Below are 16,292 nucleotides of genomic sequence, written 5' to 3'. Positions count from 1 at the left end.
GTATGTACAAGTAGTTATGTGTTTGATCTCTCTTTCGTGTTATTGATTTGGCAGGATCTTGATGTACCACGAGATTTGTTAATATAGTTGGATCATATGGTATTTCCCCCTCCCTATCTTGTTGTGATGAATTGAATTTTTACCTTTGAGGTTTCACTATTATCAGATTGAATACTTTTATGGATACCCGTGGTGACAATGGGTGTTCTATTGGATGAATTGAGTTTTTACCTTTGAGGTTTCACTATTATCAGATTGCATACTTTTATGGATACCCGTGGTGACAATGGGTGTTCTATTGATTCACTTGATATATGTTTTGGCACTCAACTCACGGATTCCCGAGGTGACATTGGGGTAATCTATACATAGTGGTTGATGCACGTTTTCGTCCTACTTTCTTCGTAAATTCTCTGTAAATTTTCAGGTTAATTTGAGAACTTCGATTTCTGCACAAAAACAACACCATGGCAATTCTGTTGAAAACAACGCCAGTCCAGATTATTTTCATTCAAATCAAGCAAATTAGAGTCCAAACCAAGAGCAAAAACGTTTGAAAAAGTAGATACGATAGAGACGTATCACATTTATTCATCATTGTCATCACCAGCATTAGGGAGGAGTGGTGGTGGCGTGTGTGATACGGAGCTGCACATGTATGCATGTGTCTGTACTTGGCTCCGTCCATTTATAGAAGCATATAAAATGGATTATTATCATAACCCAGAATTATGCATTAGCATAATTAAGTAACAAACATACTACTAGGGAATCCAGACTCCGTGAGAACGCCTTAGCCTTATTGTAACTTTCATCACTTTCACTTTGCTGTTCTTTATTATTACTACATAGTTAAATTGAAACCACAACACCACTGAAATAATTACACTTCCGCATCGCGTTTGCTTTGCACCTTAATTAACTTGTAGGCACTTTCCAATAAACCTCTACAAGAGGCGAACAACATTTCACGTGCTCTTTTTGAGATCGATATGCTTACTTCGAAAATGCTACATCTAACTCATATTCATTTATGCATTTACATGATATCAGTAAGTACATATTATATTATACTAATGGATTTTTGGGCTGATAACACCTCCTCAACCGTCGGATGCACACAATCACAGTCATCCACTCGTGCTCTTGAAATCCCATGACCTCCTCATCGCACACCTCTCCTCGCATCACTGGCGAGCACTTGAGCTCACTGCCCGCTGCACGACGACACCCTTGCCGCACCGTCTCCAAGCACGACAATGCCTCGCCTGACTTCGCCCCGGTAGCGCCGCTCACAGTACCGAGCACTACCATGCAACACTAGCAGCCTGACTTGCAACAACGCATATGACCAACCTATAACACCAACACCATTCGCAGCCATAGTGACAGGCCTTCCAACAACTGTCGTAGCCCCTCAGAGCAGTGGCGTCGTGAGCTCTGCCGACCGAGGATGACTGAGATGCTAGGAGATGTGGGAGGCTCTCGGGGAGCTAGATCCCGTCGAAGTAGCAGACAAACATGTGCCAAAGATAGGAAGAGAGAGAGAGCAGAGGAGAGGGGGTGGCTGGAGGAAGAAGGCGATATGTTTCCCGCGAAGGAAGAGGATAAGGGTCGGTGGAGCGGCGGGTGGATCTCACAGGTCAGGTGGTTGACGGGGGACACGGCCGAAGCAACCTCTAGGATCAGTCGACTGAAATGGAAGGCTTTCCAAAAGATAAATTAAAAAAATTGACAACCGCAGCCCCTGCACGCTCGCAAATCCGGCGCCGCCGTCACTTTCCCGTCTCCTTCCTCCATCCCTTCCTTCCTGGTCAAATCCATCGATTCCAGAAGCCTCGTCCTTCCCCGCGAAGCAAACCAGCAACCCAGCCGAGATCCAAACCCCCGTCCCCAACGAATCCCCTCTCGGAAACCCTAGCCTCGCCCCATGCCCTCCCGCGCCCCTCGCCGCGGCTGACGACGTCGACGACGACGATGAGGTCGCTCCGGCGGGTCCTCCTCCCGCTCGTCCTCCTGTCGGGCCTCGCCTTCCGCGGGGCCCGCTTCGAGGACGACGCCGACTCCGCCCCTGCCCCCCTTCTCCTCCCGCTCCCCCTGCCGGCGCCGCAGCAGCCGGCGCCGTCCCTCGCGCTCCCCGCCGCCGGGGGGCGAGGGGACGAGGCGGGCTCCACGGAGATCGTCCCCGCGGAGCAGCCTTTCCTGGTCAGGCCGCCGCGCCGCCGGTCGGTGCCGTCGAACGCTGTAAAGAACCCGGATGTAGGGCCCGGCATCAGGTGAGCTAGATCGTGTCCCCGTCCAACTCCCCTAAGCGCCACTCTGCATGGCTTGCCCTCTTAATCGCTCTCTCGGAATAATGGAGAAATGGATTGTGGTAGGTCTTGCAAGCTTTTATCATGTTTTCAGCTATTTCTGTAAGCTTATTTCGTGCTGCATTTGAGTGGAGAAGAGGAAAGAGCTGGCTCTCTAGCTGCCTAGGTTAAGTATAAGTGTGCCCGCGTGAGTTACCCTGTGTTCAGATGAATCTTGGAAGTACTAGTTCATGGATGACGCCTCACTGGATTTTAGGGTGCTCTGGTGTGGAGGGAGCTTTTGCTCTTCTATTCCCAAAGTGGGAGGTTTAGGTAATAATAAAATGTTGAGTTTGTTTACCAGATTAGCTACTCTTTTTGTTTGGGATCTATGCTGTATTTTTCTCTTTTGATCTATCAATTAGGCTGTCAAGTAGCTGGCAGTTTCTGTGGCAATTTGCTGATCTTTCATGTGATTAATCTTATAGCAACTTGCAGATCTGTCCTCTGTTTCAATTTTATAGCAACTTACAGACCTGTCCTGTGATTGACTGGAGTTCTTTGCTTGTTTTGCGAACAGCTCTGAACTGCGATTTTATGACAATGGCACAATTCAACTTGTGGACCGTCTATCAGAATCTCCTCTGTGGCAGTTCTCCACAGGACCACCTCTGTCCAAGCACATTACCACCACAAACTCTGATTTGAGCTATCTCATATATCCTTTGGACGAGTCTGATCTCGTGGAAGTTCATAATGGCACCGGTGTGGTATGCTTTACACAAGTATGCTAGTTCTCCAAGTACTTTTTGATAAAAAATTATGTTTCTCATCCATGGCTTATTCCTGTAGAAACTTCCCTGGGAATTGGAAGAGTTTATCGCTAGAACTCCATACATACGGGATTCTGTGGTTACTATTGGATCAAAAGCCTCGACAACTTTTGCCGTTGATGCTGATAGTGGTGAGATCATTTACAAGCATAGTCTGCCAGCCGCCCTGAATGAGTTAGCAGTCCCGGCTGGGGAAGCACCATCCAAGTTAGATGTTGGTAGAAGTTCTAATATCATCGTGGTTGTGAGAACCGATTATTCTCTCAGTGCATCAGATCTTGGTGTACATTTGTTTAACTGGACACGGTCTTCTTTCTCTGCAAACTACTATGTTAAACAAAGCCATCCAAATATGCTTGAACAATCATCCTGTTTGCAAGAAAATATTCCGTGCATTAGGACTGATGGTGTACCGATCAAACTTACTTTACCTGATTCCAGTACAGCCAATGCACTTGTCTTGCAAGATGTGAACAAAGTTACCACTAGGGATGGTGCTGATGCTTTGAGACAACTTCAAACTTTGGTGATTCCACAACAAACTGCTAGCAAGTCTGGTGTAGCCCTGAATGGCACTCAGAATCAAACTGTTGATGGTGCTCTTGTTCATCTTGTCCCTGCTGACCCCCAAGCCAACAGGTTCACTAATAATGCTTATGGATTGCTATTCCCGGTGCTTACCTTATTGGTGGTCCTTGCTTGGCTGGTGAGGTTGGCCTATTCAAGCAAGTCTTGCAAGCAATTCATGAGTGTACTTATGAAGCCATTTGTTCGTGAACAGAAATCAATAGACCTTAGAGGGAAGTCAGAGGGAACATCTAAGAGAAGGAAAACACGGAAGAAAGATGGAAGGGCCAATAGCACAGAGATCGGTTCAGCATCTGACAAAGAGAGCAGTGGAACTGGTGGGTCAAATGAGATGCTGTATGCACTCCCTGATGGCCTTGATGGATGCCAGATTGGAAAACTTCGTGTTCACAAAAAGGAAATTGGTAAAGGGAGCAATGGCACAGTTGTCTTTGAGGGTTCCTATGATGGACGTGAAGTTGCAGTGAAACGCCTGCTTCGTTCACACACTGATATAGCCCAAAAAGAGATTCAGAATCTTATTGCATCGGATCGTGATCCTAATATTGTTAGACTGTATGGCTGTGATCAGGATGACAATTTTGTTTATATTTCCCTTGAGAGGTGCCGCTGCAGCTTGGCTGATCTGATCCAACAGCATACAGATCCATCTTTTTCAGATGTTGAGAAAATAGATGTAGAACTTTGGACGCAGGATGGACTTCCTTCGCCACAACTCCTAAAGCTGATGAGGTATTGAACTCGTGTCCTTCTATATTATCCACTAGAAATGTTGGTTGGGTATGAGCATAATTCCAACACCTTCTCCCTCGAGGTGTATCAGCCACATCGATGACTGAAAAGTTTTAAATACCAACCTGGTCAATGTGCATGCTTGGTGATATCACCATTTGTAGGTGTATGCCATTGCTATTTTACATGAACACATGGAACAGTTTAATGGCAAAGAGCCCTTGAGTCTACCCCTTTTTATCTCTTCCATAAGATACTGCATTCCCTATTCTCAAGATAATGCAGTTTTGACTAATCAAATTACGTTAAGGCTGGATTTCGAAGGAATATGGTCCAGCTTGATGGTGCTGTGCTGTCCGGTGCTATGGATATAGTAAATTAATGGATTATATTTATAGATTGTAGTGTACTTTCTGTTATGGCTCTTAAGATAGATGTTGCTAATTAGTTAGAAGATAAACGTTACTAACTAGTTAGACGAACAGAGCATAAATTGGCTACATTTCAATTGTGGAAGATCCAAAACTCGAAAGAAGCTTGCTAATGGATGTGTTGGCATTGTTTGACTAAGTTTATAGGAACAAATATCAACATCCATAACACCAAATCAATATCACTAGGTCTATCATGAAATATCATTTCATAATGTATTTATTGGATTGTAGATTTTTATATACTCCCTCCCTTCCAATTTAGAAGGCCTATCTAAAAAAAATGGATTTTCATTATATTAGTCCCACTTTCAGTCTTATTGAGTTAAAGTGCTTTGAATCACATGGCTCATTTAATCCATGGAGATGAGAGAGAGGGAATTAGAGGCCATGTATGCACCATATGGATCTAATTAGAGGGAGGGTGTTGCATTTATTGCTTTGGGAGTTGAACATGTGAGGCATATTTTAGTGGGCAGTTTTGAACTCATGAAACTCGTGCCCTCTACTCACCATCTACCTTGGTTGCTGAGAATTTTGAGATAAGCCCTTTAAACCGGAAGAGCGGTAGTATTTTTCTACAAACTTGGTCAAACTTTATCAAGTTTGACTTGTGGCAAGATTTGTAGACCTTACAAACCTGAATGGGTACTTGTTATGACCCCAGCACATCCAGATATACTCATTTGTACGCAGTACTTAACATATACTTGAGCAAATAATGCCTGCTATATCACCACTAGCTGCAATCTACTATAGCTTCGTCAGTATTCTTCTATTTCTTGCTTCTTGAAATATTGATAATGCCCATGATTTTGTTAGCCAGTGCATCTGCTGCCGTGCCTGTATGATTGCTCCTATCTTATTTATTTTTATGCATCTCACTCGTATCTTGTGAATTTTCTTATGCAGAGATGTTGTCGCTGGTATTGTGCATTTGCATAGTTTAGGAATCATACATCGCGATTTGAAGCCTCAGAATGTCTTAATAAGTAAGGAGGGATCTCTCAGTGCAAAGCTTTCTGATATGGGTATCAGTAAGCGTTTGCAAGAGGATATGTCGTCTCTTAGTCATCATGGCACTGGTAAGCAAGATTAAACCCTACTTGCATTTTTTCAATAATAGCACTCTTTTCTCTTTAAAGTAGCTGTTTAATCCTCGACAGTGTATTGCAGGATATGGAAGCTCCGGTTGGCAAGCACCTGAGCAGCTTCGTCGTGCTAGTCAGACTCGCGCAATGGATTTATTTAGTTTGGGCTGCCTTATTTTCTATTGTATCACTAAAGGCAAGCATCCGTTTGGTGAGTACTATGAACGGGACATAAACATTATAAACGGTCACTTTGATCTCTTCGTGGTGGATCACATTCCAGAAGCGGTGCATCTTATTTCTCTGTTGTTACAACCAAAACCAGATGAGAGGTAAGAATTTAGGTCAATGTACATTCTTGCTGTGCTGAACACATAGGTTATGTAAGGCTTACTGTTTTTTTTTACTGAAATTCACTTTTAAAATGTCAACAGACCCACAGCGGTGTACGCGATAAATCATCCTCTCTTTTGGAGCCCTGAGTTGCGGCTTTTGTTTCTAAGAGATACCAGCGATAGAATTGAGAAAACCACTGAAACTGACCTCCTTAATGCTTTGGAAAGCATAGGGCATCAAGCTTTTGGTGGAAAATGGCGAGAAAAGTTGGATGATGGTCTGGTTGCCGATGTGGGTCGTTATAGGAAATATAATTTCGAGTCAACTCGTGACCTTCTCAGGTTGATTAGAAACAAGTCAGGACATTACAGAGAGCTTCCAGCTGATCTCAAGGTTAGTTATGCTGCACCTCTTGTCGCATTTGCTCTTGTTTATGCTATGTGTATGGCTATATTGTTCGCTGGTCAAACTGGTATGGTGAACTTCAACAATCCTGTGTTTTATTACTGTATTAAACATGCACAATCGTAGGTCCTTGCACCATATTAAATGAGTTATAGTCATGGATGTTCCAAGAGATGTCACCTAACTATAGATAATTGTTTGTATCCTTCAAAATGTCTAAGATACCCTCTGTCTCCACAAAGTTTCTATTTTACATTTTCTAATTTAAAATCGAGTATGTAAAAGTATGTAAATTCCAAGTTACAAAACCAGTCCAAAAAGATCTGATCTCCATGCTGCGGCTTTTTGGGTCCAAAGTGGACTTCTGTTTATTCTTTCCATGGTTAGTGAGCAAAATGCTTTCCGTGACATATTTCTCCCCATTCACTGTCTCTGTTGTTCCTCATGGCAACCATGCGAATGCTCCTGAGCACAACCTTGACATGCCTATGGTGTGTTTTGTTCTAAATTTAATCATTCCACCATGATCTGGCATGAGTTAATTCTCCAGGGAAGGTAGAGGATTCGCTGAAGTTGCTGTCAGTGGTGGCGGTGGAGCGGTCTAGGATCAAGGAAACCACCTAGAGTGGGTGGATAGATAGATTATGATTCTCTTAAGCTAAAACATGTGTTCAGCACAATTGACGGAAATAAGTTTAAAAAAAGTTTTGCATTTTAAACACAATCAGTTACACCTATGAGTCTATATAGGTGCACTGACAACCTAATTCGAGTTAAACTGTTTGTGATCTATAATAAGCAAACCATAAATTAATGCACACGAGCAAGAGAAGATAACCCAAAGACGAACTTGATACTGTTTTTCGGCTTTGGCGGTCTCCTTATTCCATGCTTAGGTAAGCCAATAAATGAATCCCTCCAAACAGGCACACTGAATCCGCTAGCGGCAGCACATGTCCACCCTAGACAAGTTACAACCTTCATACAGTGACGTGTCTCGTCATGACCATCTTGTATAGATCACCGAGTGTCATCCAAGCTGTCTAGCTTCCAGTAATGATAAGTTGGTGATGCTCGCTTGAAGGTGATCATGTGTCAACATTGCCCAACTGGGTGCTGTCTCTTTCTTTTCCTAAAGAAAGTGAGCTGCAAACAAAGCTTACCTTAGTTGGTTAGGTTTCTTCTGGTGGAACCAGCCTACCTAGGTCCAAGTCCTATACTTGGTAAGGCTGCTCGCATATTTTCCTTGATCTATTTCAGGCTTTTCGGCTCTATCCTTTCAGTGGTATGATGTGACCGTCAACTATGAGGTGCCTATGGCGACTAAGACAATCTTAAGATCTGTCGGCTGAGGTGTATGTGCATGCGTTCATAGTGGTAGGGTGTGTGTGTGCATGTTGTGAGTGTCTGCGCCTGTACTGTTTTTCTCCAAAAAATAAAATTAATGAACTGAACAGTACGAAGAATGGAGATGAATTAAGGGCCCAAGGATGGCGACTGAGTGGCAGAATATGCCCACACACATGCAAACAAAAATAGCTATTACTCTTATTGAAGATGAAACTTAGAACTGGTTGAACAGCCTCATCCCTCACAGTAGCAGCTAGTTGCACTGAACAATACAATAGTCAAATATGGCTGTTAAAGAGCTCTAAATCTGGCTAACTCAACAGTTCATTGAGGGGCTCAAGAAATTGTTCTCTGCATAATGATGGCTACTACAAGCATGTCAATCTGGGACACCTGGTCAGACTGCAATATTGATGCCGGTTAGACCATTGCCCTTCCAAACCGTGGAGCCTTGTCACACCCAGTTAAAGCCTCTTCGTTTCGCAGGATTTATAAAACGCCGGAATAGGCAAAACATAGGATTGGAGTGGCATGCCATCTTCAGTACCACATGATTAGTATGGGCATTTGAGAAGTGTAGGATTCTTCACATGAGGCTGGAGTGGATGGAAATTTTCCTATGAAAACTAGTACAAATGAATTCTAAGGAAAATTTCCTATGGATTGTATCCTACGAATCAAGCAACCTACATAGGAAAAAAAATCCTACCAATTAGAATCCTTCAAAATTCCTTTAGAAATCCTTTGAATCAAAGAGGAGACTGGGGAATAATAGTCTTGAACAAGGGCTTCCATAGAAAAAAGCTTTCCTTGATCCTACACTTAGAATTCATTTGTACTAGTTTGTTTGATTCATAGGGAAAAAAATCCTACTGGCGTTCCATAACTATGAAGCACTTAGGTTGGCACAACGATTTCACTGTTAATGTACCACAGCACTAACAACACGGGTAGCAACCTGGTCTTCCACCCCCACCAAACTCCTAAGACCAGGAAATTCTGTGAAATGACCCTAAGTTTATTGCCACCTTTGCATCAGGTATAGTTGAGAAGATTTAATCCCCATCATTTACATCTGTTGGTCTTCAATGTGCTATAGCAATCTTCAGGGATGGATAATGCTTGTTATGGTTATGCTCCCCAGTGAGCTCAGCCTTGTTTCCTCCTCTCTGTGTTGCCAAGAAGCTAAACGTTTTCATCAATTTTCAGGAGTTACTTGGGTCACTGCCTGAGGGATTTGATCGTTATTTCTCAATCCGATTTCCAAAGCTGCTGATTGAAGTGTACAAGGTCATGTCAGTTTATTGCAAGGATGAAGAAGATTTCAGGAAATATTTCATTGGGATCTCGGTATAACTAAAGCAGATGTCATCCCTCTACTGTATGCACTAACGAATCTTCTTCTAGCAAAATTGTATGTACATGTGATCTGTATCATATTATCATTGAAAGAAATCAGAAGAGATCTCAGTTATTAATCTGTACATTGTATTACACATAATTGTTGTTATAGTGTCACTGATAAAATAATGGAGTATTATCCATACAAATAAATCGATGGATTTTCAGAATATCTTGTGACATATTGAGTTTTATGAGGGAACCTATTAATCTTTAGCTTTGAGGGAAACTCTATCGAGTTTTATTGATTACCAGAAATGTTCAAAGGACATATTACAATATCATGCAGAATGCCAAGCGAGACATGGCGCTAAAGCATGTTTTGCCGAACTATCAGCTTGATGATTATTGCTTGTTGCTCGCTCGATGGTCTTCATGGACTCGGGAGCCAGGTACTCCTGACCTGCCCTGAATATCTCGCGACATACCCATAGTCAGATGCTACATATAGTTGACGACAATTATAGATCTTTGGGTTTCAGTTGGAAGATTATTAATTCTGGGTCAATTGGTAGAAGAGTGTTTCTGATCAACTGTTCATTCCATCTCGCTGAGGTCCCATAAGTTCTGATCAACAATGGTGCTCCGGAGCACCTAAGCTCATCTGCTTCCGCGGGAGCTCATATGTGGATCTGGGATCCAACGGTCAAAAAATACACAATTGAACAGTATCATTTTGGCTTGCTTTTTGCGACATTATTCATGCTGAATTTGTCTTTTGTTTTTCTTTGTGTGTTTTGAATTTTGATTTGAACTTTTATGGTTTGTAGGGATATGTCTTATGAACACTCATGATTTTTTGGAATTTTTGGAAACATTTAAATATGTTCTCTAAAAAATAATAGCATGGTAGCACCCAATGTGTGGTACCACCCGGATTGGAGGGGGGGGGGGGGGGGTCAAATTTGCAATATCACCTATTTTTTGGGTTTGTTGCACATAACACCTTCTATTGGTGTAAAAGTTGCACCTTGTTCTAATCCATTATTTGATCTTGTTCACATGATCTCTAACAGGTTGGCCCCGCTTGTAAGTGTACACGTGGAAAAAAATGCCATGTTAGCCGGCTTGGACTATTTTTTTGTTCTGAATATCTTGCAAACTATGGTCAAAATGAGTCAAAAATTTCTCAAATCAATACTTGGTACATATATTATTTGATCAAGGCATTCCGCCGGTCGACCAGCACCTCCTTCTCCCGGTTGCGTCGCATTTGCATACATTCATGCTAGTCACTCCAAAAAATACCGTTCCGTCGGCAATGCCGCGTAAATCATTTGCTTCTTTCTCTCGACTATTAATGCATTTGGTACTTAGCCGTGTTTCTTTATGGGGTATAGCCGCGTTTCTTGCCATGTATTACTCCGCTTTCTCTCCGGTTAGCACTGAAACTGAAAGTAGACCGAGGCACGCTACCCTGAAGCAGCCAAAAGTGGCTTGTTTTATTAATTGTGGATATTTTCACAGCTACTCCCTCTATAAACTAATATAAAAGTGTTTAGATTATCACTTTAGTGATCTAAACGCTTTTATATTAATTTGCAGAGGAAGTAGTTGTCTTTATTCATTTTTCAACGGGCTAATAGCTAGTATGATTTTTTTGTGCGCCGTTCATGGATCCAACGGCCATGATCGCACACCGCCACGCTCTTCAGTACCACACGCAGCTGCACATACTGGACTTGCCTTCGCCTGGCCTCTACCAGTGCCACTGCCACATCCTCTGGCCCGTGTCCATCTTGGTGCCCCCGTCAATGCTGCCGCCTTGGGCTTAGCATGTCCCGATCGTGCCGACGTATTGCTGCCACCTCTAGCTCGTCGATCATGGAGGGGCTCAGCGCAAAATGGATTTTGCTTCAAAACAATTTATTATAAGAAATAAGGAAGGAAGACACTTACTGTTAGGACATGTGTATTTTTGGTTCATCCTTTCATACATTAATGTATAACAAAGGAAATAATTTCCAATTGCAGTCAAATCCACGATCGAATCATTTGTATGCCCACCCTCTTATTTACATATAAACCACACCCCACTTCACTCGGGCGCCATTGGCCATAAGTACTTACTGTCGCCGTCGCTCCTCCCTCCCAGTTGCACAATTCACAAATACTAATCCAAACTAGTTTTTCTTGTGGTTAAATCCATGATTCAACAATCTATATACACCACCCTCTTATATGATCCATGATCCAACTATCTGTATACCCCACCGTCCTACTTATATATAGACCACACCCCTAACTCCTAACCATTTACATATAAACCACACCCACTCCACCCCGGATGCTATTGCCAATAAGTACTTACCGTCGCCGTCGATCCTCCCTCCCAATCACATAATTCACAAAAATTAATCTAAACTAGTTTTCTTGCGGTTAAATCCGTGATCCAGCCATTTGTATACCGCACCCTCATACTCATATATAGGGCACATCCCTGACTCTAATGCCGAGAAGTCCTTATCGTCTCGCCACTCTCCCATTGCAACACGGTAAAGCTACTTTTCACCCTTTTTTGCGGGCATGCTACTTTTTCATGTTGATGCCTTCCTTCCTCTTCCGCAGGGATCATCGCGCCTCTGCCCATCTTCATCTTCCTCCTCCTCACCATCGCATTCAACGATGTGGTGGAGCGTAGCAGGATTATCGAAGGAAGAATGAAGGTGAGGACGTTGTTGAGCAACAAATCTGGCAAGAAGTTACATAGGTGAGTATGCATTACCAATTCGGTTACAATGGTCTTAAACTGGTTTTCTTTCTTATGACAATCATGTTAGTAGGTTTCGAAAACAAGGCTGGTTATTTTCAATAGAGTTGATGTTGCATCTAGAATTATCTACAGATGGTGGTCTTTCAGATCCACGCATGTATATAATATATCTAGATCTACACACGTATCTAATTTGTGCATATCTGTGCATCTATCTAACAACAGATCCAGATATATCCATGTATCTAACATATCCAGATCTATGCATGTATCTTATATTTCTAGATCCATCATGGTACTCTTTCTCTGATCCACCAATCAATCAATCAGATCAGACGGGTGCGCAAGCGCGCATGCTCTTCCCCTTTCCCTTTGTAGATTTTGCTCTCCCACAAGAACATCCCCCAAAAGTGTGGCGCTCCCGCTGCTCCATCTACTCTTCCTGCTTGCCATGTCGCCACTCCTCGCTTCTTGCTCCTCCACCCGGGGGGGGGGGGGGGGGCTTGTTGCTTCTTGCACCGCCACAGACATGACCATGGTGGAACTTGAGTTTGAGATTCTCCACCGAGTCGATGAGCCACGGGGACAGTAGCGTACCTATGTTGAGGCTGGGGGGGGGGGGGGGGGGCAAATGCTGATGATTGTCGGCTAGCTCCGCCACTGCACGGGGAGACAATACGTCTAGGGGAATGTGTCCTAGGTCGCTGGATCTGACACAAACGGGGCTGCGGCGAGCCTGGACAAAAATGGATGGTTAGTTGTTTTGCATATTTTGAGGTTGCATACGCCATTTAGGACTCTGGCACATCAAGTTCTACGCGTGTACTCCCTCCGTTCCTAAATACTTGTCTTTCTAGGCATTTCAACAAGTGACTACATACGGAGCAAAATGAGTGAATCTACACTCTAAAATATGTCTACATACATCCGTATATAGTAGTCATTTGAAATGTCTAGAAAGACAAATCTTTAGGAACAGAGGAAGTATCTTACATTTCTAGATCACGGTCCTCTTTCCCTGGAGCAACCAATCCATATATCAGATTAGTCTTGTGTGCACGCATACATGCTGCTCTCTTTTCCCTTCATGGTTTTCTCTCTCCTACGATAATGCTCACGTGATGCTCCTGTTGCGTCCTCTTCGGCAGTGCCACTACTTCTTGCCTTGTCATTGTTCCTTGAGGAGGCCGACCCCTAGTGCAACCCCTATTCATAGTATTTAGCTTGGGAATACGAGCTTTTTTGGAATTGTCACAAAAGGTAGGGGATGGGGGAGTTTGTTTCCGACCTAGATTATCGTTGGCATAGAGGACATGGTTGCCCCTGAGGTGCAGGTGAAACATATCTTTTTGATGAAAACCAAGTGAAAACTGTTTTTGAAGTTTCAAACTTTTTTTGCAAATAATGTAGTACAAACAATACGACATCAATGTCGATGCATGATTTGTTTTCCCTTACCTTCCAAATGAATGTGCAATTGAATTTGAATTTCAAATGTTTACGGAAAATCATCTTTCTAACATGCCAGATTTTTTCAAAGAATTTTTGAAAAGTTCAAAACATTGTTTCCATATCGTTGGATTCTTTCTGCAAAATAGAAAATATGAGTTGTGCCAAATTCGTTTTCCTTCAAACAAAATAAGCCAGAGGAGCTGCACATGCTATTTCCGAAAACCCAATACTCACTACATTTAAGTTTATTAGGCTCAATCCCTCAAAAAGATGTTTATGAGGCTCAATCCCTAAAAATAAATCCCAAATTTATAGTTTGTATGTCCCGCAGTAAATTTCTCTTCTTTCTTATTGGATTGTTGTCTTTGGGAATATGCACTGATTAACTACAACTGCATTAACTTTTGTATAATTTGGTTTTTCAACACGGCTTTAATTAAAAGTACTACTGTTATGTTGAAGTGATTTTTATGATGAACCTATAATAAACTAAATTTCAGAAGGGAGTAGCAATTTCCTACAGTTCTTGATCTGAAAGCCCATCCCACAACTCCCTATAAGCAGGCCGCAACCCAATATGTTGGTAGGCCTTAAACCAAACCTTGTTATCATGGACCCTCACTAGTAGAAAAAGGGTCAAACGTGAAGCACATTAGTGCCGGTTTGATTTTGGCCCGGTACTAATGGTACCATTAGTGTCGGTTCGAACGGATTTGCATTAATGCCGGTTCGTGTTGAACCTTTAGTACCGGTTCGTGGCACGAACCGGTACTAAAGGGGTGGTGGCAGGCTGGCGTCAGGCCGGGGCCCCACGATCACCTTTAGTACCGGTTCGTGGCATGAACCGGCACTAAATGTCAATTTTCAAACTCTACCCCCCCCCCCCCCCCCCCGTGTGTCACCATTTCAGTTCTGAAAAAATCAAAAGAAAATGATAAAAACTTCAAAAAATAAAATCCTTCGAGAGGTAGTTATATTACTACATCTACTAGTTAGGAAAATTTTAAAACTACAATTTGGACATGTTTTGCAAAAAGTGTAGGGAAAATGTAAAACGGCTATAACTTTTGCATACGATGTCGGAAAAAAACGTATAATATATAAAAAAATTCAGCACGAAAATTCGCATCCGATGGAGACGGCCTACGGCCTGTTTGGAATTTTTAGAATCCTCAAATTCCAAAAGGAAAAAATATATATGGTCAAATTTCAGTTTGTTTAAAAAAATTTGGTTAAATCTGGTCAAACTACTTATTCAAGAAGTATTAATGTTACTACATAATTATTCAAGAATATTAGTGTTACTAAATAATTATTTTAATTTTTTGAATTTTGGTCAAATCTGGTCAAACTATGGTCAAACTTATTCAAGAAATATTAGCGTTACTAAATAATTACTGTTTTTTAGAATAATAGTTTCAAACTCAAACGATGAAATGTGTGACTTCATGCTCAAGCTAAACTCCTGAGGGTTAATAGGATTGACATCTTACTATTGTCAGGAAAACAACAAGTGCAGACTCAGAAACGAAGGAGAATAGAACCCAAAAGTTAAGCATGCTCGGGCTAGAGTAGTGAGAGGGATGGGTGACCGGTCGGGAAGTTAGATAATTTGGAATGAGTGATCCACGCTTGAGCAGTTAAGAGAGGTGATTAGAGACTAAATCATCAAATAATTCAAAAAAATAAAAAATAAAAAAAATCAGAAAAAATTTCCAAAAAATTCAAAAAAAAACCTTTAGTACCGGTTGGTGTCCCCCATACCAGGGCGCGAGCTCACGCCACGTGGTGGCACTTTAGTGCCCACCCTTTAGTGCCGGTTATGGAACCGGCACTAAAGGCCCTTACGAACCGGCGCTAAAACTCCGTTTTCTACTAGTGCCTCTATCCTTTGTCTGGCTCAAGCAACTGAGACGAGAATTGTTTGCCAAAAGAAGTTGAGATGGAAACTGTGATAATGGTACCTTCTAGACGAGACAACTCGATGCAAATCTCCTAACATGGCTTGGATTGGTTGCTGCAACATGTGAACCTTACACTCTTTTTTTTAGTTGGGTGACCCATACTCTTAATTTGTTGTAGGGCTAGTCGTGCACATGGTGAAGGCAATACAATTGAGCATTTGCCCATAGATGAATATTTCTTTTGAAATATACGAACCTTTATTTTGATTTACATGCATATTTTTTCACATTTAAAAATACTTTATTGAATTTTTACAAATACACATGAACATGTTTTATTTATTATATCAAAGTCATTACATCATGAAATACAGATACATTTTTTGGGAAAACTATTGCGCATGGTACTAGGCCACATCAAGTGTCAGCCCATGTAAGGACGCTTCACGTGATGCGAGTCACGGTGCTTCCTATTTGAGGCACGCTAAATGAAATTGTCACTCAAACACGCATAGATGACCTCCTGGACCATGCCCATTTAGCTTTTTCCCGTTTTATATTTGTGTTTCTTTCACTTTTTTTAGTTTTCCCTATTGTTTTTCTCTTCATTTCCTTTTTCATCCTTTCTTTCATTTTGTCTGACCTTCCGTGTTACTTCATTTATTTATTTTTTGTTTTTATTACATTATCATTTTTTAGGTTGGGGGACAAATATGCTATTTTTTATGAACATATTTTCATAACTCAGAAGTAGTTTTCAAAATA

At 41.9% G+C, this 16,292-nt stretch overlaps 1 protein-coding gene across 3 annotated transcripts; it reads left to right on the top strand.

Moving 5' to 3' along the window:
* The first annotated feature begins 1,759 nt into the window (after positions 1-1,759).
* On the top strand, positions 1,760-9,630 carry LOC123128888 (serine/threonine-protein kinase/endoribonuclease IRE1). 3 transcript variants are annotated; one of them, XM_044549000.1, is made up of 7 exons: positions 1,760-2,276; positions 2,872-3,061; positions 3,144-4,444; positions 5,788-5,960; positions 6,052-6,298; positions 6,401-6,695; positions 9,267-9,630. In XM_044549000.1, exons 1-7 carry the CDS (start codon positions 1,978-1,980, stop codon positions 9,411-9,413), a joined length of 2,652 nt encoding a protein of 883 aa, XP_044404935.1. In that variant the 5' UTR covers positions 1,760-1,977; the 3' UTR covers positions 9,414-9,630. The 3 variants fall into 3 exon arrangements, with proteins under 3 accessions (XP_044404935.1, XP_044404937.1, XP_044404936.1); XM_044549002.1 differs by having other exon boundaries at positions 1,761-2,276; positions 2,872-3,056; XM_044549001.1 differs by lacking the exon at positions 1,760-2,276 and adding an exon at positions 2,319-2,624 and having other exon boundaries at positions 2,872-3,056.
* Positions 9,631-16,292: the final 6,662 nt, after the last annotated feature.

Source organism: Triticum aestivum, chromosome 6A (assembly GCF_018294505.1).
Source record: "Triticum aestivum cultivar Chinese Spring chromosome 6A, IWGSC CS RefSeq v2.1, whole genome shotgun sequence".
Lineage (NCBI taxonomy): Eukaryota > Viridiplantae > Streptophyta > Magnoliopsida > Poales > Poaceae > Triticum > Triticum aestivum.
This window is presented reverse-complemented; position numbering and strand designations above follow the sequence as displayed.